The 23,752-nt window shown below is 36.3% G+C and overlaps 1 protein-coding gene across 1 annotated transcript; it reads right to left on the bottom strand.

Moving 5' to 3' along the window:
* Nucleotides 1-9,373: 9,373 nt before the first annotated feature.
* LOC139974553 (fibrinogen-like protein A) lies at nt 9,374-16,626 on the bottom strand. The gene is made up of 5 exons (XM_071981769.1): nt 16,313-16,626; nt 13,211-13,259; nt 12,661-12,836; nt 11,832-12,102; nt 9,374-10,865 (listed from the first exon to the last, which is right to left on the bottom strand). The coding sequence occupies exons 1-5, from the start codon at nt 16,313-16,315 to the stop codon at nt 10,606-10,608; spliced, it is 759 nt and encodes a 252-aa protein (XP_071837870.1). The 5' UTR covers nt 16,316-16,626; the 3' UTR covers nt 9,374-10,605.
* Nucleotides 16,627-23,752: the final 7,126 nt, after the last annotated feature.

The raw sequence follows: 23,752 nt of genomic DNA, 5'->3' as shown, positions 1-23,752 counted from the left end.
ACATAGATTGTTTACCAATAAAGCTATTTAAATATGTAATGAAATACGACTTTACTCAAGGATGAGTAGTAATTGTAAAATAACTACCTACTCAAACTGCCAATAAATAAAACAGCGCTGTATTGACAGGAACGATTAAAACCATATCTAGTGGGATTTATATTTTGCTCAAATTACAAAGAAACGCAGGAAGGAGGAGCGATTAAAGATAAAGATTGTGAAATTTGAGAAGAGCCATGTCTGCTATCCCAAGGTATAATAGTTTGCATCACATAACTTAATAAAATTTGATATCCCCGACTGCTTTCGCCGGAAAGGCTATTACCTGATTGGCTGGCTGGTTTCTCGATAGCTCTGGCATATCCTATTTAGGAAAATGTTTTTCATGAACAACCATATATTGACCTTTCTTGGGATTTATCTAATTGATACATTTTTGAACAATTGAAGGTCCTTATATGCGATCTGGTGCAATGTTTTGCCAGTTTCACCATTATCATATGATATCAAATTATCAGCAGATTTTGTTTCCTGTTTGAATTCTTTGTTCTTTTCAATATTATATCAGAAAGACAAACAAAGTGCTCTTTTACAAATTTTCCAGTAGGATGATTCTAGTTTATTGTCCAATGTCTGGACGTTAATACAGTTGACGAACTTCACCGATGGAAAAAATATAAACTTTCATATTTTGTAGCAGAATTTCACATCATTATGATAAGATTATACGGTTTCTAATGTTTAGAGAGAAGTAAAAATGCATCAATTCATTACGCATAATTATGCGTCCTGCATTGCATAACATAGACCTAGTGCCCTTCATGTAGGTTTACCAGGCATATATTAAAAGGGAGAGGCACTCATAGACTGTTGCAAATTCAAATACATCTGGTAATGTTTAAAACAATGCAGAGTCAGAATGTATGCTTAGGCTAAGTACGTTAGCTTGTGTGTGACACCCGAGGCCAAATGAATGATTCTCGTTCAAATATTCCGCCCAGTGGATGTAAAACACTACCTTTAAATTAGAGTATAACAATCATTAAATTGATCAAAATATTGTATTTCTTAACTTTGATCAGAGCTATAGGCTATACAATCTTTGAAATTCCCTGACTAAGGAAGACTAATGTATGAATGTTAACATCTGAACAATTTGAGGCAACCCAAGTTTACAAAGTACTTAGTACCAACCACACTAGAGTAGATTCAAGAGAAGTTGATAATTTGCTAAGAGAAGAAACATATAGATAGATAGATAGATAGATAGATAGATAGATAGATAGATAGATAGATAGATAGATAGATAGATAGATAGATAGATAGATAGATAGATAGATAGATAGATAGATAGATAGATAGATAGATAGATAGATAGATAGATAGATAGATAGATAGATAGATAGATAGATAGATAGATAGATAGATAGATAGATAGATAGATAGATAGATAGATAGATAGATAGATAGATAGATAGATAGATAGATAGATAGATAGATAGATAGATAGATAGATAGATAGATAGATAGATAGATCTTTCAAGAGAAGTTGATAATTTGCTAAGAGAAGAAACACTGTAATAATTATTTATAGGAAGCGCGTATCACGTACGATTGCTTAATAAGCTTCATAACATGCTGTTCGTGCAACAGCTTATGACGAATCATAGAAAGGATGAAAACGCACGTTTTCGTCGTCGTTGTGCATACGGTTCGTGACACTCCATCGAGTGCAGTTAGGTAGGCTATATGTATTTTATTACGCAGTGGCCAACTGTAGGTTTGTAAAAGGCTATAGGCTAAATTTAGCTAATTGCATCTGCCAAACTAAGTAGCTGAATCAGTAAGTCTAAGTGTTATTACAATAAAATAGAGTCAACGGAGCTAACGAGTATTCAAGATAAAAAGAGCACTGACAAAATACCATGCAAAAAACAACAGTTTTTAACATTTTATCGACACTGAAAGGGAGGAGCAGTTGCTCCCACTGCTCCCCTGGCTACGTCCCTGCCTATAACTACGAGATAGTGACTCCAGATACACGCTGGCTTCTTATGGTATAGACGTATTCTTTGAGAACGTACGTGCATGAACTTAATTCAATTTAAAACAACGGATTCACACAGAGATTATATAGTAACTATTATCCATCTTAAAGTTTTGTACCACAGTAAAAGCTGGATCGTGTCGATGAATCTGTTCAATCGGTAGGATGTGATGCTATAGGTTTATAGTAAGAACTAAGGATATCTGTAATCCCAACAAATGCATCGAAATGGATTTACAGTAGTAACTCTATCCTCTGTGTGTATCAGGTGGTTAAATACAAAAAAGTTGAATTACCTTTCAAAGCTCTGACTTGGAAGAATTAATATTTACATTTACTCAAGTGGCAACAAACGGAAAATTAGTGACCTAAGTGTCTTAAACAAACAATGATAATACGTCACATGTGAAACGACATATCACAAGACTTAGAGACCTAGAAAGCTATCGGCGATTTAATATGTACAGTGAGTCAACTAGTGTATTTGTATGGAGCATGCTACCTGAGTTGTTTCCAGGTTTAATCCGTCCGTATTCTCGTCGGTTATAGGATATTTTTCTTATTTAGTTATTCATATTACTAAATGTCAATTTTAATCGCGAGTTCATTATTCACTGACTTGCACGAGGTTGTGAAGGACTCGGAATCGTAAATTCACCATTCGAGAAAAAAACAAGTCCATGAATGGTCAATATATTGTATAATTGAACTGATTTGAATAAATACATATTTGGCTGTAGATCATTACCTTATCCTGACAAAAATGTCACTAATAGGGAATTTGAAACCGTTGTTCATGATATACCAAAGTGATCGAGCAACCGCCTAGGTAGTCAGGTAATATTCGTTTCCGTGGAGAGGGAGAGGGAGAGAGGGGAGGGGTGACCGAAGGGGAACGCAGTCGGGGACATCAAATTTCATCAAGATATGTGTTGCAAACTATTAGACCTATTAGAAAAGCAGACATGGATCTTTTCTCTAATCTGACAATCTATATCTTTAATCTTTGTTCCTTCCTGTGTTACTTTGATATGAACAAATTATAAATTATAAATTAAACTTGATATGATCACAATCATTTTTTTAAGACAGCGCTGCTTTATTCATTGAAAGTTGGGGATAGCTACTATTCATCCGGATTGTGTACAGTCGTATTTTGGTACATATTTAAAAAAACCTTATGGCCAACAAATCTATGTTTCGTATTAATTGAAACTATTAGTTGATTCCCTCATTGTTAATACATTGTTTGCATATGAGCCGTACATGATGCATATAAAATAAATCCATGAAAAGGAGGAGATGATAAAAACTGAAATGAATATTACAAACAAACACAACATCGACAGTTCCTAGAGAAGTTCAAACAAGACGCCATTATGAAACGCAAAATAGAAGATAAATGAAAAGGAAAATATCGTAGGTTGCTAGGAGAAACCAGGATTTGTCAATACTGTGAATAAAGGAGAAATGACATAAAAGAACCTGTTCATAATATTAATTAATATTCAACAGACTGATGCCTATTTAAGTTAATATACTATAAACTGCATATTGCTTTAGAGTATTAAGTGAGTAGTTTAAATCTACATTGTCTAAAATAGTACGACGTTCCATTCTAAACATTAAAATATCACTGTCTATCTATCTATCTATCTATCTATCTATCTATCTATCTATCTATCTATCTATCTATCTATCTATCTATCTATCTATCTATCTATCTATCTATCTATCTATCTATCTATCTATCTATCTATCTATCTATCTATCTATCTATCTATCTATCTATCTATCTATCTATCTATCTATCTATCTATCTATCTATCTATCTATCTATCTATCTATCTATCTATCTATCTATCTATCTATCTATCTATCTATCTATCTATCTATCTATCTATCTATCTATCTATCTATCTATCTATCTATCTATCTATCTATCTATCTATCTATCTATCTATCTATCTATCTATCTATCTATCTATCTATCTATCTATCTATCTATCTATCTATCTATCTATCTATCTATCTATCTATCTATCTATCTATCTATCTATCTATCTATCTATCTATCTATCTATCTATCTATCTATCTATCTATCTATCTATCTATCTATCTATCTATCTATCTATCTATCTATCTATCTATCTATCTATCTATCTATCTATCTATCTATCTATCTATCTATCTATCTATCTATCTATCTATCTATCTATCTATCTATCTATCTATCTATCTATCTATCTATCTATCTATCTATCTATCTATCTATCTATCTATCTATCTATCTATCTATCTATCTATCTATCTATCTATCTATCTATCTATCTATCTATCTATCTATCTATCTATCTATCTATCTATCTATCTATCTATCTATCTATCTATCTATCTATCTATCTATCTATCTATCTATCTATCTATCTATCTATCTATCTATCTATCTATCTATCTATCTATCTATCTATCTATCTATCTATCTATCTATCTATCTATCTATCTATCTATCTATCTATCTATCTATCTATCTATCTATCTATCTATCTATCTATCTATCTATATATATATATATATATATATATATATATATATATATATATATACATAAAGCCCAGGACCTAATGGTGCAGCGGTAAATCGGTACGCCCGGACCCAGTGGTTCAGAAGTGGTTCATTGCATATGCTTTTGTCATATGAAAGCATCACAGGCTAAAGATAATGTTTGTGGGTTTGTGTCTCCATTAAAGATAGGACGATTCCTCCTGAGACCATGCTTTTGTCATATGAAAGCATCACAGGCTAAAGATAATGTTTGTGGGTTTGTGTCTCCATTAAAGATAGGACGATTCCTCCTGAGACCAATCTCAAGCGTCGAGACAGATACGCAAGTAAAGGACAATATTCACATATGTACATCGTAACATTCAAACTATACGGTATACGTAACCAATGTTATTGGTTTAACATCGATTATAGAGCAAAACTCCGCGTATAAGAATAAGCTATGGAAAAGGTGAAGAAAGTGTTTTCCGTTACGGCAGTATGCTGTCTACTTATTTTATAATTTCTTAATTTTGTATTATTATAATCATATCCAGGTCTCGCATAAACCCCATGGGAGTCCGTGGTGGAACGGGGGGGGGGTTGGTTCCCTATATGCGCATGCACTGTTACCTTCGATTTATATCTGTACATCTGTAAATGTTTACCTGCATCTCATAAAATTCGATTCGCTGTTGTTTTTATGTAGATAACATTGAAAACGATATAATTAACATAAATTTTCAGTGACGGGATACAATATTGAAAATAAATCTTTATTTGCACATATAAATTATATTCGTTACAAGTATATGAGGACACGATAACTTTTAATAATATTTTAATACCTACTTCTTTTTCCATTTTCTGGAATATACACGTCTACGCGGAAATATTACATTAAAAACTGAAATAATTAATCTCATGATACAAACCATTTAGACGTCAAGAAAGATTATATGTCTCTGAAAGATCTCTCTACATTTACCTTCAAAATTCCCTTTCTATACCGTTTATAGGCCCTAATTAACACGACTGAACCTTGCTCATTATATGCAAAGCAGTAATAAAGCCATATGACCACAAAAATATCAATATGGAAACTTTATAAGAAAATTATAAGAATACATATATTTACCTCAATGTAGATTCACCATGCTTGTGGTGATAATAATAATTATAATAATAATAATATTAAAAAAATGTAATAATCTATAGAGATACAGAAAACCTCCCCCGTTTATACCGTATTATGTTGAGTTTATATATTGCTTGTTGAATCACTTGAATGGTCAATTCAAAGGAACATTTCTGTCTCAATAGATATATCTTACTGAGAGTACAAAGGCTGCACACGTGAGTTTGAAACCGATTATCTCTAAACACCACGAAAGACAATTAAAATGAACAACACAGTGTAGTTTATCGCCAAGTGTGTCTTAAACTGATCATTGTGTACAAATAATCAATCTTGATAGAAGCAACCACGGCTTCAAAATTAAAGTATAAGTCAATGAACAAGATTATCGAGTTCGAGGAAGAGGGTGATGTAAGAGGGGGAGAAGGGGGTGAGGTGGTGCACGAGGGCGAGAAGGGGTGAGGGAGTATCCAAAGTTAAATCAGTAAAATGTATGCTTTATAATAATTGCATTTATAGGTCTTTATGATCACATTTTCAAAAGGTGACGCCCCACACTCTACCGTATCCCTGCTCCTCGTAGACTGTGTCCAATTGTCAATATAACAATTGACCTATAGCCTATATATATATATATATATATATATATATATATATATATATATGTTTTTGATATATAATATTGAGTGAACCATTTTGTAGGGTCGCAGTGGTGTCCAGGAAGTGAACGTCATGTCCAGAAAAATCTGCAGTAAATTTGATTGTGCGATGAAACGAGTTTATGTCATTAATGAAGAGTTTTAGATTTGCCTCGCCATGGGTCCATATCATGGAGATATCGTCAATGAAACGTAACCACGTGTCTGGCTTCAAGTTTTGTCGAGATAGAAATTCTTTCTCGAGGTTTTCCATCAAAAAATTTGCACAAGACGGTGTGATTTTGGTATCCATTGCGGTGCCATGAATTTGGAGGTAGTCGGTTTGTTGCCAAATACCAGATTATTGCTGGTCAAGATTAGTTGCATTAATTCAGCCAATTCTTCCTTCGTGTTTTGCCACGTTTTGAATGCTCTTTTATGCAGGCCCAAATTCCCTCTTCGTTAGGGTTAATTGTGTATAACGAATATATACATATATATATATATATATATATATATATATATATATATATTGACGCCCCACACTCTACCATATATATATATATATATATATATATATATATATATATATATATATATATATATATATATATATATATATATATATATATATATATATACCACCGTCGCTTAGTGGTACAAACTTTTCTGGAGTGTGTTGATCTTTAATTATTTATTCTGAAGCCATGCCTGTCCATGATAACTAAAATCGAAGGGAACATATTGTATTGATATACAGCTTCTTTTGTGTTCAATATACCATTCAGAATATTCATTATTGGCGTTGATTAATTATCGCTCAAACTCTTGTGAAGAGACAGCAGTTAAGGATGATATACATATCATGAAATCATATATCAACAACGTATTAAATGAAATGATATTTTCGGTTATTCACTATCAATAAAATTGAAGAAAATCGAAGTCTTTAATAAGGTGTGATTCTCATCTGAACATATTAAAAATTGATTCATTGGCAACTGCAACAAAGATACATTTACAAGACCATTCTAAGTCTCTCGATAGCCATGCCACTCCATGGTAACCAAAAAATCGAAGGAAACATATCGCCTTTAATAAAGCTTTTTTTTGTGTTCAATACACCAGTTAGTATATTCATAAATGGATGTAAGAACTGACTAATTGTTTTAATCACAGCTATGCTTTATGAATTTGGTCAAGAGGAACTGTACTTTGATGAGAACAAACACTTATATAGAAGAGCAATATGCTTGGTATCAGTAAATCAGCTTCGAGGTACACGCGAAGAAGCGGATACGTACTTAAACTGAGGTTAAAAAGGGACGGAAGGTTAACTGTAATAAACAAATGCACAAATCATACATTTTGCTGCTACAGTTGGTTTTGTCCTACAGGCTCTCGCCAAGGAGATGTTACCCCTTGTAGATTGATCCAGGGCTCTCAAACAATGGCAACAACTTCCAACATACTCATGTTTCAAACCCTTGTATTGGTAATGATGGTACAGGTACAGTACCGTAAAGATATCGATGGTGCTGACCTTACAAACCAGAATCAAGCCATGTTATCTCTTTGTTGGCGTTTCAAAGTTGTAGAAACAATGTTGGCTTTCAGCCACCTCACTTTGTTCTACTTTGTCATATTTTTTTTTTGATATATACCATTTCTGTATTTTTCTAAATCGATAATGGTTCAAAAAGTTGCAAGTCGATTCAGTGCTTCCCATTAACATTAAAGCAAAAATTCAATTATTGCTTATTTTGAAATTTTAACTCTGACCGCTGAATTTTGCCACCATAGCAACCACATATTTTATTACTATCTGACATCTGATACCTGTCAAGATTCCAAGTCAATCCAATGCAGCCTGTAAGAATTAAAGCATAATCTATTGTTCTGCTAATTTGAGTACTGATCATTAACCTTGACCTTAGTTAACACGGTAACTACATATAGCTGCATACAAAATTTGGGGAAAACAGGGCCAGCCGTTTACTCGAAATTCTATGACGCAATTTGCGACCCAGTTAACATTACGGCAACTACAACGAGACATTTCAACTATGCATGCAAACGTTCCTTGTCAATTCAATGTTTTCACGTGGAGTTATAGCACAAAACCCCTTTTCACTCATCTCTTAAGTCATCTCTTCAGGCAATTTGAGGTAAATACCCCAATCATTTCACTTTGAATTTTCCTGCATAGCACGAGGTACGTTCGATAATGTGTATAGCGCAGATGTCAGTCTACTGCAGGGTATTTAATGTTCACTCATATTTCTAGTGTAAATGTGTTTTACATATTTTACATTACAATATAATTACGTAGGATATATGTTGTACGATTTTATGATCATGAAACCTACAATGTTATGTTTTTATATCATAATAAATATAATGTCTGGAATTCTCTACCTACCTAAGTGTATAATGCTTACGACTCCCCTTTTAAGCCTTGATGGTAATCACGGTCAATTATATCAAGGGATTATTGGTTTAGTTTATTTCTTCATTGCCGGTATATATCCGGCGTATTTTTGATGACGGTTTCAGATTTTGAGTGTTCATACTTCATCCAGCTTGCTGAATTTATCATTTAAAATTCAGAGTAACCAAGCGAGGGCAGTAGATATATATGTGGTAAAATAATTATACTTTGTAACTGGATATTACTTTGTGGTTGGTTAACCGAAGTGATTTTATCCCAAATTAAACAGTGATTTCAGATGTAGAAAGGCTCTGCTCTCATCAGTGACAAACCATATATGAGAGTGTAATACTCCTTTAAACTAACCACGACTTCAATCAATTGGTATCTTTGAGAATTCCTATGATCGAATTTCGTACTGACTACTCAACATTTTATCAAAAGCTTTGGCCAATACCGGTATATGACGTAATATTGTCAGCAGTCAGATACAGACGGACAGTGGATAACTTTGCTTGATCGCTTGCCAAGAAATCATGTTCACAAGCACGGCTGATATTATATTATTTTGCTGCCGGAAGACACATATATAATATATATATATATATACATTATATATACATTATATATACATTAAATGACCCAGTTATTACTTAAGGCATTAATTGGTACTAGATAGCTGCTGTCCGTATACGTATTCCTTACACAAACCGATAACTTAAACACCTATGCGCTGTTGTCCACTTATTCGGTTGGTAGTTCGCTAAACAGCTTTACCGTATACTACAAAGATAGTGACCGTAACGTTTACAATGTTGCAGTAAATATAATATGACATGAAAATAGGCGAAAACAAAGAGTCAATACTAATGTCGACTTACATACCGAACATATTTCTTCATTTTTTTATTGTGCATAAAAACAATCACAAATATGGAAAAGAACTACAGTTTTGACCTAGCCTTTTTTAGCCTATGTAGAGCCGAAGAGCTAGCAGAGACCGCAGATCCAGACAGAGTCCCCCAGTTTTGTGGAATACCTAAAAAATGCCACTCTGTCATTAATAAACATTTATTTAGCAAAACAAATTTCCTTCTTCCAATTTTGCAACTCAAAGGAGTCATTTTAACATTAATGAACTGACATTTTGTTTAAAAATTAAATACATTAATACAATTATGTTTACAAAGTACTCCCCGGTGTTGAAAATTAACAACAAGTTTATCTGAAAAGAAAAGCAATCAAAGATCGGAATTCTTGGCCACGGATTACACATAGGATCCATTTTGTGGGACGGCAACTTTATCCCAGCCCCGCCATCCCTCCTCCTCAAGTCACGTGCCTAGATCATCTCAGCCTTTGTGCCACTCCCCTTCACCTTTCACCTCCCACAAGATTGATCCCTCTTTCGCTGCCCCTGAGCACATAAGCAGTCTGCGGTGTGGACGCAGTGGCAATGATCAGCCTCATGGGGTAAAATATAAAAAGAAAAAGAAAATCGTAAAGAAATTTCATTCACAAAGGAAAGGTGCGCAAGACGAAGCGTATTCACATGGGTGTGAATCAGGAGGTGTAGCATGTTCCTGGATGCAGTCTTACAGCTCATTGCTGATCGTAACATCATGTTATAGGCAATAAAATTAAACAAATACCTATAATATATCTTGCCTGCGCTAGACTCTAATTAATAACTTAAAACGGTATTTTAAATCATTAAATATTAACTTAAGCACCACGGTAGCATGAACCAGCTTTTAATTTCCGCGATAGTCAATGCTTTTCCTCGTATACATTAGCAAAACAAATTCAGGCTATAGGGCGAATTTTCATTTCCGAATACATTATGTTATGTCGGCTTCCAGGAAGTTGTTGCCAGTTAATACTCTGCAGACAGTCGTTGCAGCCAAAGTAGTCACCGTTGAGGTTACATATGTAACAATTTTTATACCACCAGGCACCGTGGTAATTAACAGCACAGTTCGGACCATACGTATGACCTGCAATATCATTGTCATTGTCATAGGTGCTGAATGACATATTTCGATGATAAGAAAGCGCGTCATAAACTGTGGAAAAAGAACGTGCTCAACTTCAACAGTTGCTATGATAAAGAGGCTAGTGCAGAAAGAGTTTGTCAGTCAAGTAAAACATCAAGTTGACAATCTGAATGAGCAAGTATGTTATAGTTTTACTGCTTTTACATTCTAATCGTATGCATTAAGGGCTAATTACCGACATACCGGCATAACTTCTTGACCGAAGTTACCTTCAGGTTGAGGTATCGAACGCTCTGATAACCTCTTCAAGTTGATCGCGAATGGTGCTAGTTTTGTCCCAGGCCGGCAAAATGCATCGCTTAGTTAAGTGCCCTCGCTTCATCGGTTTGATCATAGGCCTTGAAACAATCAGTTAGGCCCCGGTGCTCCCTTGTTCATATAAATATGCTTATAGGACAATTACATTATTCTGTCACAAGATAAATAAAAGATCTCCCCTTCAAATTCTAATACCACTCTGTTAATCTTTGGAATTATCGTAGAAATCATTGATAACATTCATCAAGTGCACACACACACACTCAGCCCTTCATCTTTACTTTTCCTCCCCACCCCACGCGCCGAATAAAATAAGGAGGTGTTCTTTTATCATAGGTTTTGCAGATATTTAACACTTTGTAACTGTGAAGATTCTAGGTTACGTTTGCCAAGGTAAAAACCTGTAGAAGTTCTGGCTCACAATCCATTTCATAGTATATATCATTTCATCTTGGCCATGGTAGTTTCCTATACTTTTAATTTTGAATGAATCTAAATATACCAAGTACCGACCCTGTTTGAGCTTGCTCACCTATCTTTGAAAAAGAAATTAACTGTTCTAGTTTGTTTGAAAATTGCTCTGCGTTGCATGAAGCATGTAGCAACAGAAGACAATCTGAGCCCTTCATAAAAGGATAAATGATTTTTCTTACAATCACATAACGACTAAACAAAATGAAGGATCGTACTTTAACCACCAATGAAAGGTAAACACACCTGTTGTACTCTCAGGTAAGAACGATCCTAGGTCCACCAGTCGGTACTTAGACCATTCGTCACTAATGCGGAAGAGGTTGTACTTTGCGTGGTAGGCGTTTCCGATCTTATTAACGAGGTCGATCCGAAGCTCGTATTCTCCCTGATTGGTCAAGTAAGCCAGTTTGTCGTTACCAAGCCAGAATTCACGTTGTAAAAAGCCAAAGCCTTCTCGATATTCATCCCAGGTACGGTAGAAGTCGACATCGCCATCCATTCGACGTTGAAATACCTTTGCAGAATCCGAAAACAAAAATAAACCGTTAAGCACGTGCGACATGACATGCAAGATAGACATATTGTAAGGTGATCCGTGTTTACAATTTTTCTCAAAATTTGTGACACAATGCTGTGACGTCGTCCAAAAACAAAACAAAAACATTAACATAAACACCTACAAATATGGAAATCAATGCAACATAAGGAGCATTCATTGTCATTGTTGAAAAGTTAGAAGCCAGTCTGGTGAAAGTTTGTGTCTGTTTCATTCAATAATGCATATTTCTTCAATATGTCAAGCAAATGATGTGGCTATGTTGTTCTAGTAGGTTGAAAATCAAAACTGTTCCTTTTCTCGAAAAACAAAACAGATGGCAATCTGTGCAATTTCAATGCTAGGCCAAACTATCAGCTCTGATGGCGGATAGACGTATCCCGCCAACGAAGACCAACATAGGATGTAACGAGGGTGAAAAGGGGTGGATTTATCATCAACGTCAACGGCACAATTAATCTTGATAAACTGCATAGATGAACTACCGCAGCAATTATAACCTTACAGCCTACTTACCGTCCATTTACCGCCATCAACTGAATTATTACAAAACACGTTGAAAGGTTCTGGTGCACCATCAGGCTGAATCATAAAAACTCCAGATTCTTGAGTTTGAAAGTCGCAATGATTGTTGTAAACATCTTTGCAATCTCTTGGATATTGTGCTTCTTGATAGTATAAACACGCGTTACCTTTGTTCAAAATAGCAGGAACGATTTAATCAAAGATGTTGCTGTCTTACTAGTAGATATCACATTGTTATGTCATTCCAGCCCGAATTATGTATTTCTTTATCAAGAGAGGAAATGAAACCCTTGGTCAGCAAAATGCGCTTTACATGATGTATTCTCACTTCCACAATTGTGAGTTTGCCAACAAAGTTAACCGCTAATAAAGTATACTCCTCGGTGGTACATGCATCCCTAACCAGTGAACTGCTCCTGAAAATCTGCTTGGTCTGAATAAATTGTAACTTTATTGAATAACCTCAATTTCTTACTGATTTTCATTGAGTAAAATAAAGGTTAAACTTGAACACAACTTCAAATCCAGCAAGAGAACTTACACTCAGTGCTTCTTCTCACACGTGAATTGCCATGATGAATTGGGTTTATCTTTGAAGGAAAAGACGGAAGATTATAAATTAATGAAAGCGCTGGAATAGAAAGAAAGTACAACAAATGGCTCGGGATGAACACTCGTAATGTCAATTTTGTTTCATGTAAATTTTTCTACCCTTAAATCACTAAGGAGCTTAATATGCCGGACAAATCCACTATCGACATAAATATTACAATGTCTTCATATTAGATCTGATAAAAGGGAAATAAACCTGTCAGATTCCTTCATGCTACCCTTCCCACTCCCTGCAATCCTCTGGTTTGAATCAGGGACGTAGTCCTGTAAAAGTCTTTTACCTTCATATAACCTAATCTTAATTGCATTAGTGCCTGTAAAGACAGTAGCCTCTCATTTAAGTCCTCCATCCATTTGTACTCTTAGTCAATTGTCTCTTAATTAAGTCATTGTCTGTCTTGGCTCGAATTACAATAGTCTTGTTGCGGCAAATTGACTGATAGTTCAAAATGGAGGGATCCACACTGTCCATGGTCCCAAACAAAAACGCCCCTTACACCATTCATCAGCAAGCACCAGCGGCATAGCCAATAAAAACATGAGTAGAAAGCTATATTGGCTAGTGTGCCCCAAAGCTGTGGCCCTTGGCCATTACTCGTTTGTCCGACTTATTCGCCAGGTCCAACTCTAAATATTGACAGGAAATTAGGATAAAAGGTCAGTTGAGGCAAAAGACAGGAACAACAAGCTGCCATACACTGCATGTGTTCCGCAATTGAATGAACTACGCATGATTTGCTTAAGTAAAGAACAGAAATTCTATATAGGTAGAACATATTGATAAATCCTCTAATGTATAATGCACTTGCATATACTCAAGGCTTGACCTTCTAACGGTCCGAAATGTTCCTGAATTATGTCATCTACTGTAGGGCACAACGAAGGATCTTGATCGCAAAATTGACACTTTTCAAAGGAGACTACTTCGAAATATTCTCAACATTAGATGGACTAATAACAATTGGTTATCAAATGATGAGCTCTATAACGAAACCCACCAAACACCTTGGTCATCTAGTCGCACATAGAAGATTGAGATTTTTCGGTCATGTAGCAAGACTCCAGGAGGAAGCTCCGGCAAAGGTGGCTTTAAGAGAAGCACTGAGACATACTGCTAAACCGTGACTACCTTGCTTGGAAAAATAAAATCGCAATTAAAGGACATTAATATTAACAATTTCGAGGAAGCAATAAAACTTGCGCAAGATCGTGATACGTGGCGGAGGTTTATCACTGAGCATGTCGGATAGACAAGACTCAACTTACTACTTACTACTACTACCTTTTTACCGTCGATAGATAAAGCTAACTCGAAACCCTGGCTTCTATGGATATGCTTCATGCTAAAGAACAGGAACTATAACATGCTCCTATAAATAAAAGCTGATTCTGTGCTGCACTGACAATCTACTTCCTTCAGTGATTTACAATAATGAAAAATACGAGTTTAGCCTATACACGTTTATATAGGTGGGGGGGGGGGATGGGGTGGCAACGTCCCGGTGAATGAACAATATTGACGTGAAATAGATGGGAAAGCCATAGTTGAATTTGTATTTTTTTTTGTAATTTTGGAAACTCGTCCAAACCTTGCCAACATTGAATGAGAGTTTTGGCTACCCCTTGAGCTTGGTAAACCCAATAAGGAAATGCATGTGACTTGACGTAAAAAATATTTTCTCAGATGAAGATTCCTGGCTTTTACCATGCAGAAGGTGGTGTTAATACGTCATGCAGAAAAAAATCATATTTGGTTTATTTTGGCTGAGGGTATTATCCAGGAAACTTGTAATATGATGCTTCAAAGACTAAAGGAAATATTTGCTGAGCATACAACATTTGTGTGGTAATATCAGCTATAGAATAAGTAGAAAGTAAAATATTAATAACATTTTTATAGACTGAGTGTTAATATCAGCCCGAGGGAAGAATTATCTTCTTCTTTTATTTAACACATTTCACTAACAAAACCTAACTTCCCTCGATATATCAAAACCGCGTGTAAAATAATATAGCAATTAAGTAGCAAAACAGGAAGATTGTGGTAAGTGTGTACTTAATGGTAGAAGAGTTAACTGACACTACGAAGAACTACCGTGTGCGCAATACTTGTTATTGGTTCCTGGTTTGGTAGGAAGCTTCATTAACTCATTTTTTGGGGAATTATCACATCCTTGTAAATGATCTATTACAGCATCGAGCATCATCTTAAACGTGACAAGGCAATAACCACACAAAATTGTCTCGAAATGTAACAAAAGCTTGTCACGTGTTTCCTTTTTGGACCATATCTTACTGTAAAACTGTTCACTTGGTGACAAAACGTTGACAGACGTATCAAATGACCCGCTGAAATCTTATTTTTTAGTGATACAAAAGTCACTGCTTAAACTTATTACGTCCAGAGATATAGTCAGTAAACTGTGTTAGGTTCTCCTTGGGGGAAATTGTCCAACTTTGTCCACCTTGAATAAGAGGCTACTCCCCTGTATACCACGATACAATAATGGCAGTAACTGCAGTGCTGTTGTAGTGTTTCTATAGTTGATATTAGCTTTCACTTTACAATCCCTATAGTAAATGTCGCCATGCATCGATAATAAATAATCAAGTACCTAAGACCATTGATATACTGTAACACGAGGCGTTCGTTACAGTATTTGCAGTGCTGCTGCAGTTTTGTCTTGTTGATATTAGCTTTCATGTGGCAATCTATCATGTCAGCTATCATACATCGAATATCAATTATCAATTACCAAAGATCATTGATTTAGCGACTTTATTGCATTATACTGAAAACAATATGTATTGATCTAGTTACACAGCGTGTATCATTTCCAAAATACTTATTACAGAGAGAATCAATCATTTTATATTTATCTATGTTGATAGCGATATGATATAAACAAACAAGAAGCAAAGCATTGTTTCAGCTTCCGTGTTTGACTTTTGATAGCAAAGTTTCACCTGGAAACGGCAGAATTATTTTGCTTATGGCACAAGAATAAAAGGTTACTTAGTAAACACTCACCATGTTCCTCTGGAAGAGTCGTTGGTTCCTTCACATCTGAGAAAATCCCCGTAATGCATAAAAGCCGAGACGAACATCATTTTATATTTATCTATGTTGATAGCTATATGATATAAACAAATAAGAAGCAAAACATTGTTTCAGCTTCCGTGTTTGTCGGTGTATATTTTCGTCTGTCTGTCGTTCCTTGTCACATAACCTATCCGGCGAAATTTAATCCTCAAGCCAGCAGAATGATGATTTCATCCGCGAAATGTATCTCCGGGCTGATGTGGGGTCCTTGTAAACTTCTCAATCTAAGCTACCCTTTGAGACTCCTTTCATGACGTCATATCCGCTTAACATGTCATAACAAGATATATAAAGGATTTTTACTTTCTGTGCGCGGCAGACACATAAAGCCTTCACAACAAAATCACAAACGTTTTTAATTTCGACTCCATATAGTTCTAGTCTAAGAAAAACACCGAGGTAACATTTTAAAGGACTGTTTGAACACAAGAGACATAACAATGTATGTGTATTTATTTCACGTTTGCGTGACAATATGCTGACGGGATTACCATATATATCCATTCGATAGATGTAAATAATTCGGTGATAAAAAATATTTTTAGTTTAATAAGTCGTAAAAACCAAGGTATGAAAAGTCGTAATATCTCACTATGAGCACGGCCTGCACGACGATTCCTATCAATATTTGTGACAGAATCGTAAATATCAAGCAAATACAAGTGGCCGTTAAAGTTGAATTAAACGGTAAACATAAAGCTCATAGTGTACACCAGATAATGTACATCATATATGCAGATATATCAGAGAACCTCACCTATCGAAGACCCAGGCACTTACATTGTGTGGTAACTATGGGGTGCTCCGCTATATAATTTCTGGGGTTATGCTACCGGTATGAAAAGTGTAACCAGGTGAGTTTCAGCTTATTATCAGTACACGGGCTACTTTAACATTCTCGCCATAGCAGTAGAGGCCCATATGAAAGAATTTTTGGTATTAAGTAAATTATATATTAAGTACATTGCACCTCTGAGGTGAATAGAGAGTAGAGTGAGGAGAGGGTGGGGGGGGCAGGTCGCTGGAGAGAGAAAGAAGGAGGCAAAATATAAAAGGAAAGGGGGGAGGTCAGGGTGGACATTTGCTAACAGTTCAGTGATCCAACAGGCCGACGCCACGGGGGGTTTGGGGAAAAAAGGGGCGCAATTAGTTTTTCGGAGAAATTTAACCAGCATCTTGCAGCGACCACTAGCTCCGGACCTAGGGGCACCGTTTGCGAGACGTATAATACGGAATTGCAATATGCTCCTGGTGGGGGGGGGGGGGAGGGTGGTGAGTTAATTTTCTGCAACGTTCCTTACGTTCATTGTTTTTAAAAAGATACCATTTATACGCCTTTTGTGTGTGTGGGTGCGTGTGTGTGGGTGGGTGGCTGTGCGTAAGTTAAGTGATATGTAGTGTACCTAAATTACTAAAACAAGGGGTGGGAGGAGAGAGGGAGGGATAAGGATTGGGCTGTGCATGCCTTTTGGTCGCTATAGCCTGTTGAATCCTGCATGGCGACACAACTGCGATGCACTGCAGTTTTTTCAGTAACATCATAGCTTGATCGAGTTAAGTCACATTCCCTGCGCAATCATCGTAAAAGTTTTTTGCTGACTTAGCACAGTATGTGCGTAGATAGGTATATAACCCTCCCCCTCCCCCTCCCCCTCCCCCTCCCCCACGATATAATTTGGACCGTCCGGTCTATGATGATTATATTTTGAATAGTCTGTCTGCCTTCACATGTCGTTAACAAGTCGCCACTCTCTAGATATATTCAAACGCCAAGCTTAGTGACCCCCTCTATAAAAAAAAAAAAAAAACCTATATACCCTTCGTTCTTTGGTACAAATACTATACATGTTGGGGTTTAATTCCATAATACAAGGGCATCGTTTATTGTTTATTTACTCCACTGTTTGGTCAAACTTTTCTTTTCATTTCCCTTCCACATAAAAAAATCTTCCAGACGAATTATAACTTGATCAGTGATTTCTTGTTTGATTCGACTATTTAACGAGAGACTTTCGTCTCCATAGGTTTTTGTTTTTTTGTCAACGTAATGACTATGTTTTTCACTACGGCAAACGTTTATTATATGTTAGTTCATATGCATGTGGGTGGCTTGTACAAATGCCAAACTAAATACGTTGTTAAGTCGGTGTATAAACTTGTTTGTCAAGCATTTCATAACCACAGAAAGATAATATCGTATACACTATAAGTTAATTGTAAACATCACCATGCATATATAGGTTCCATTTACCTAATGGAGAAATTTCTATGCATGCGTCACACGCGTGGCGCCAGTAGTGAAATGTCGTGTACATATATCTCATGCAATTAAAAACTGATAGAGAATAGTGAAAGTCTTGGGCGAAAAGAAATGGATCAAAATTCTAAATATTGAAAAGAGACCGACTTATATAAACAACAGAGAACATATCTGAAATATTTCTGAATTTTCGTGTCAATATGTCTTATGGGCAAATAGAGGGCGTCTATCAGAGTTCTGACAGCTATTTTTGATAACATTATCGTGTGAGTTGTTTGAAATAAGCTGAGTTGCTAGTTTATTCTCTCAGTCTGCTTTTTATTCTTATACCATTTTATCGATAAATCTAGACATGCTCAGCTATACTATGATTTGTTATCATGACATTCACTACAAAGGGACTCATTACTTCGTGAAAAAGATATTGAATATATAGACAAGGGGTTTCTTAGTTTAAAGGGTCCGTGGAGACTCGCGCACAAACAAAACGTCTGATGCCGGTAATCTGACCTACAGTTTCGAATGAGGTGTAACAGAAGTGTTAGACACCACCCTGGATCCCAGGAAATCCACCCAAAGCTTGCTACCGTCGGTAATTAGACACTAGTGTACAGTCAATACATGCAGCTACGGTCAATACCCACAACACAGTGTACATAGCAGCGATGGACATATAACAAGGTAGCACTTTCTTTACTGTCTGCATTTTGGAGTGACAAGAAGAAAACTTCACTTGCAAGCAACGGAAAGTTCCATTTTTTTTCAGAGGGCGGCACGCGGTTTGAGGCGAGTCTTCAATGCCTTTAAAGATATCAAAACGTTGGTTGGTGGGAAAAGACAAAAATTAAAATCTCACGTCATTTTTAATGTGCAATTGAGGCTGAAGCTGGTAAAGTGCCCTGTACACGATTTTTTCAAGATTTTGTGTAACTTTTTTATTCATTTTTGTTTGTTTGGCCAAATTGACCCCCAGACCTTCTATAGTGAGACCCACATAAATATACGGAGGTAAAGGTCTCAATGTTCAATATGAACATAATAATATCCGGCTTGTATACCCTTGCCCGAAGTCCACCGGAATGATCTCGTACAAACTTTACCACGACAATTAAATATTCTGTACTTCAACTGCTGGTATACAAATGTAATAATAAGGCGTATTGTTAACATGCAGCATGTATTTTTTTATGATTATTCATAGAAAATAGTGGTCTCCTCTTAAATGATCACAAATGCATTATCAGCTAGGTTTACGGTATATGTCACGTGGTAAACATACATTCCAAACAAAGGGCGCCACCAGTTTGGGTGTATGGAACCAATAATGTCATGATGGGTTGCGGAGGGGTTCAAGGCCATCTGAGAGGTAAATTACTTTATGTGAAACTTCTGCCAGAGCCGAGATTTAAGATGGCGCTTTTTATTATAGCCATACATGTCATGTACCCTTTTCCGACAGTGAGTACCAAATGAACTTATTATATTAATACCAGTATGTCTGTATTATATGTTCCCTTCCAAGGGCATCTGTGACATCCTCACTTGATCGTATACGGTTAGTCTCGACGTAAGGGGACAGGTTGAGAGTGGATAAAGTTGTTTGGTTGATCATACGGTTAGTCTAGATGTAAGGGGACATGTTGAGAGTGGATCAAGTTGTTTGGTTGATCATACTGTTAGTTTCGGTGTAAGGGGAAAGGCTGAGAGTGGATCAAGTTGTTTGGTTGCTCACGGTTAGTCTCGATGAAAGGGGACAGGTTGAGAGTGGATCTAGTTGTTTGGTTGATCATACGGTTAGTCTCGATGTAAGGGGACAGGTTGAGAGTGGATCAAGTTGTTTGGTTGATCATACTGTTAGTCTAGATGAAATGGGACAGGCTGAGAGTGGATCAAATTGGTTGGTTGATCATACGGTTAGTCTCGATGTAAGGGGACAGGTTGAGAGTGGATCTAGTTGTTTGGTTGATCATACGGTTAGTCTCGATGTAAGGGGACATATTGAGAGTGGATCAAGTTGTTTGGTTGATCATACGGTTAGTCCCGATGTAATGGGACAGGTTGAGAGTGGATCAAGTTGCTTGGTTGATCATACGGTTTGTCTCGATGTAAGGGGAAAGGATGGGAGTGGATCAAGTTGTTTGGTTGATCATACGGTTAGTCTCAATGTAAGTGGGACGGGTTGAGAATGGATCAAGTTGTTTGGCTGATCATACGATTATTCTCGATGTAAGAGGACAGGTTGAGAGTGGATCAAGTTGTTTGGTTGATCATACGGTTAGTCTCGATGTGAGGGGACAGGTTGAGAGTGGATCAAGGTGTTTGGTTGATCATACGGTTATTCTCGATATAAGGGGGCAGGCTGTGAGTGGATCTACTTGTTTGGTTGATCATACGGTTAGTCTCGATGAAAGAGGATAGGTTGAGAGTGGATCAAGTTGTTTTGTTGATCATACGGTTAGTCTCGATGTAAGAGGACAGGCTGAGAGTGGATCTAGTTGTTTGGTTGATCATACGGTTAGTCTCGATGTAATGGTACAGGCTGAGAGTGGATCTAGATCTAGGCTTACACGTTACCTGGTTGTTAGGGTTTTGCTTTAATCGTACAAGGTTGTTTATTGTGGTAGTTCTTGGTATCTTTATTAATGAACGCGTACTTCATATCTATGCTTAGGAATTCTATTTACCATCACAACTCATTCAGTATGTTTCTTTACCTTTGGCTTCTAATTGCGTGATATGTAAACATTGTTATATGTGCATGATGCGCGTACAGGGTATATGTGTATATAGGTCATATTTTGGTTGAATGGGGTTTAGGTTGGACCTTTGTTTACTCAATTTTATACAGTTACATGTTATGTGTTCCCTACGTTGACATTGATGTGGACAGTTTCGGATAACCCAAGAATGACAGTCAGTACTTATTTACCTTATCTATGTTAGCTTTCACAGCCTTTTGCAGCACAGTTAATATGTTGCCAGGAATGTCATCTTCTTGTGGAATATGTTACCTTTTGCTTGTTTTCATAACATGTATATTATCTCACTTTGTTATTTAGACATAGTTTTTCATCTTTTTCTTTTATTTTTACCGTCAACTCACTCATTCAACCAAATGTGCTTGTGTTTTGACTTTCTTCAGCACGAACACTTGTATTAAACTGCTGGCAAAGGTTCAGAATCTCGACACGGTTTATTACTGTAGTGCGCATGCGCGCTACAGTATTGGAATTATTAGCCCGCTCCATCATCTACATGGCTGTCTGGTGAATACCAGCTGAACATACACTCATAGCAATCTCAAAAGCAATGGTTGGCTACGCAGGAAAACAATCCAGACTCAGATTTGCAAAGAATTGTGGCGGCGAACATTTTATTATGCACCCGTAAATACAATAAATCTCCTTGAGTAGCATTCTTCTTCAAAACAATACGTACATTTCTCTACTTTGGGCTGTTATTCTCGAATTGAACAATACACGAAACATTTGAACGCATTTGAGTTAACAACATCCTGCAAAAAAGTTGCAAGCATGAAAAGTTAATCATATTTATCCGCAACGACTCGGCGTTATGTGTACTATAGGCACTTGTAACGTTATTATTGTGGCATGGCATGAGTATCTACTATGGCCGTGTATGGCAAATATTATAGATGGAGTAACATTTGCAATGATAGGCTATAGGCCTACATGTATTTGTTAGATTAATCATCCATTACGCCTTCGGTGCAAATCACTGTATGTTCGTAAAATTTCGCTAACTAGGCGAGGATACAGTAACGTTAACATGTTGTTCAATTGACCAATCAGGACTCCCCGTAACATGTTGTTCAATTGACCAATCAGGACTGTGTATTTTCTGTCACGTCTATGGCAAGCCATGTGGGACAAACACTGCATAATATATCAGCGTATTAATCGTAATTTATACGCGTTTTAATTGGAATGTATATACGCATATATATTATTAGCCAATCATATGGCCCAAATATATCCGCGTATATATTCGAATATATACGTGTATTAATTCGAATATATACACGTATTTATTCGAATATATATACACGTATTAATTCGAATATATACACGTATTAAATAGACCACATATGGGGATTAAATCCAATGTATGCACGGATTAAATAGAATATACACGAACACACATTTACGATCTTGCTGTGTGCATATACCAACGACAAATGTTTTGGCGGGCTCGCGAGATCGCTTCATAAAGCGAAACTTTACACATGTACAACACATATATATTCCAATTAATACGCGTATAAATTCCAATTAATACGCTGATATATTATGCAGTGTTTGTCCCACATGGCTTGCCATACACGTCCGTAACAGGCGTGACTCGTGATTGGGAGATTGGTTCTGATAGTTTTAGTCATCATTTAATACTCTATATTGCAGACACATGAGAGCGAAAGGATTGTTTATAAATATAACACAGTATAGCCTAGCTTTGGTCTACGTTAAGGGACCAAAAACTTCAAAGGGGGTTGCAGCAACAAAGACCCTTCCATTGAATATGAACAACTAAATAATGTTGGTCTTCACCACGAACTACCATGTGTTTGTATACAAGTGTATGTTTGTGTAGTTTGTGTAATTTGTATACAAGTGTAGTTTGTGTACAAGTGTTTGTATACAAATACAGTTGTTGTATAGTCTTTGTTCTGGGGTTTGAAGAAAAAGCGGTTATCTGGCTGTATAGCGCCCTTACTTTTTCTCGTTAGGAGAGCACAGGTGGTGTTTACATAATTTCGTTAATGACCAGTAAGTGATCAACATTATTATTATATATTTTTTTTCGGAGCATTAGCTACCAAAAACATTGTTAGGCTATCCACTGTGCATTAGTTGATGAATAATCATATGAATTATGGAATCGATCTGCTTTGTAATTTAATTCTCACAATTATCAGATGAAAAGTGGTGCATAAAATAATATACTATTGATGTCTAAGCGTTAACTCTCTGATTTAATAGGCTGATGGCCCTCTTGTATATCACTAACACTTTTCAAGATAATGATGGACGAACCTTCACCTCATCGAATCTGAAAATACACCACATACTAGACAAGCTGAAAATGCT

This window comes from Apostichopus japonicus, chromosome 9 (genome assembly GCF_037975245.1).
Source record: "Apostichopus japonicus isolate 1M-3 chromosome 9, ASM3797524v1, whole genome shotgun sequence".
Classification (NCBI taxonomy): domain Eukaryota; kingdom Metazoa; phylum Echinodermata; class Holothuroidea; order Aspidochirotida; family Stichopodidae; genus Apostichopus; species Apostichopus japonicus.
Note: the sequence above shows the minus strand (reverse complement) of the source record. Positions and strands in the feature narration are given on the sequence as shown.

Coding starts and splice junctions, on each gene's coding strand:
- LOC139974553 (XM_071981769.1), bottom strand. Junction 12,103..12,660: donor TTGATGGCGGTAAATGGACG/GTAAGTAGGCTG, acceptor GATTCTGCAAAG/GTATTTCAACGTCGAATGGA. Junction 10,866..11,831: donor CTTACCTGAGAGTACAACAG/GTGTGTTTACCT, acceptor CTTTTTCCACAG/TTTATGACGCGCTTTCTTAT.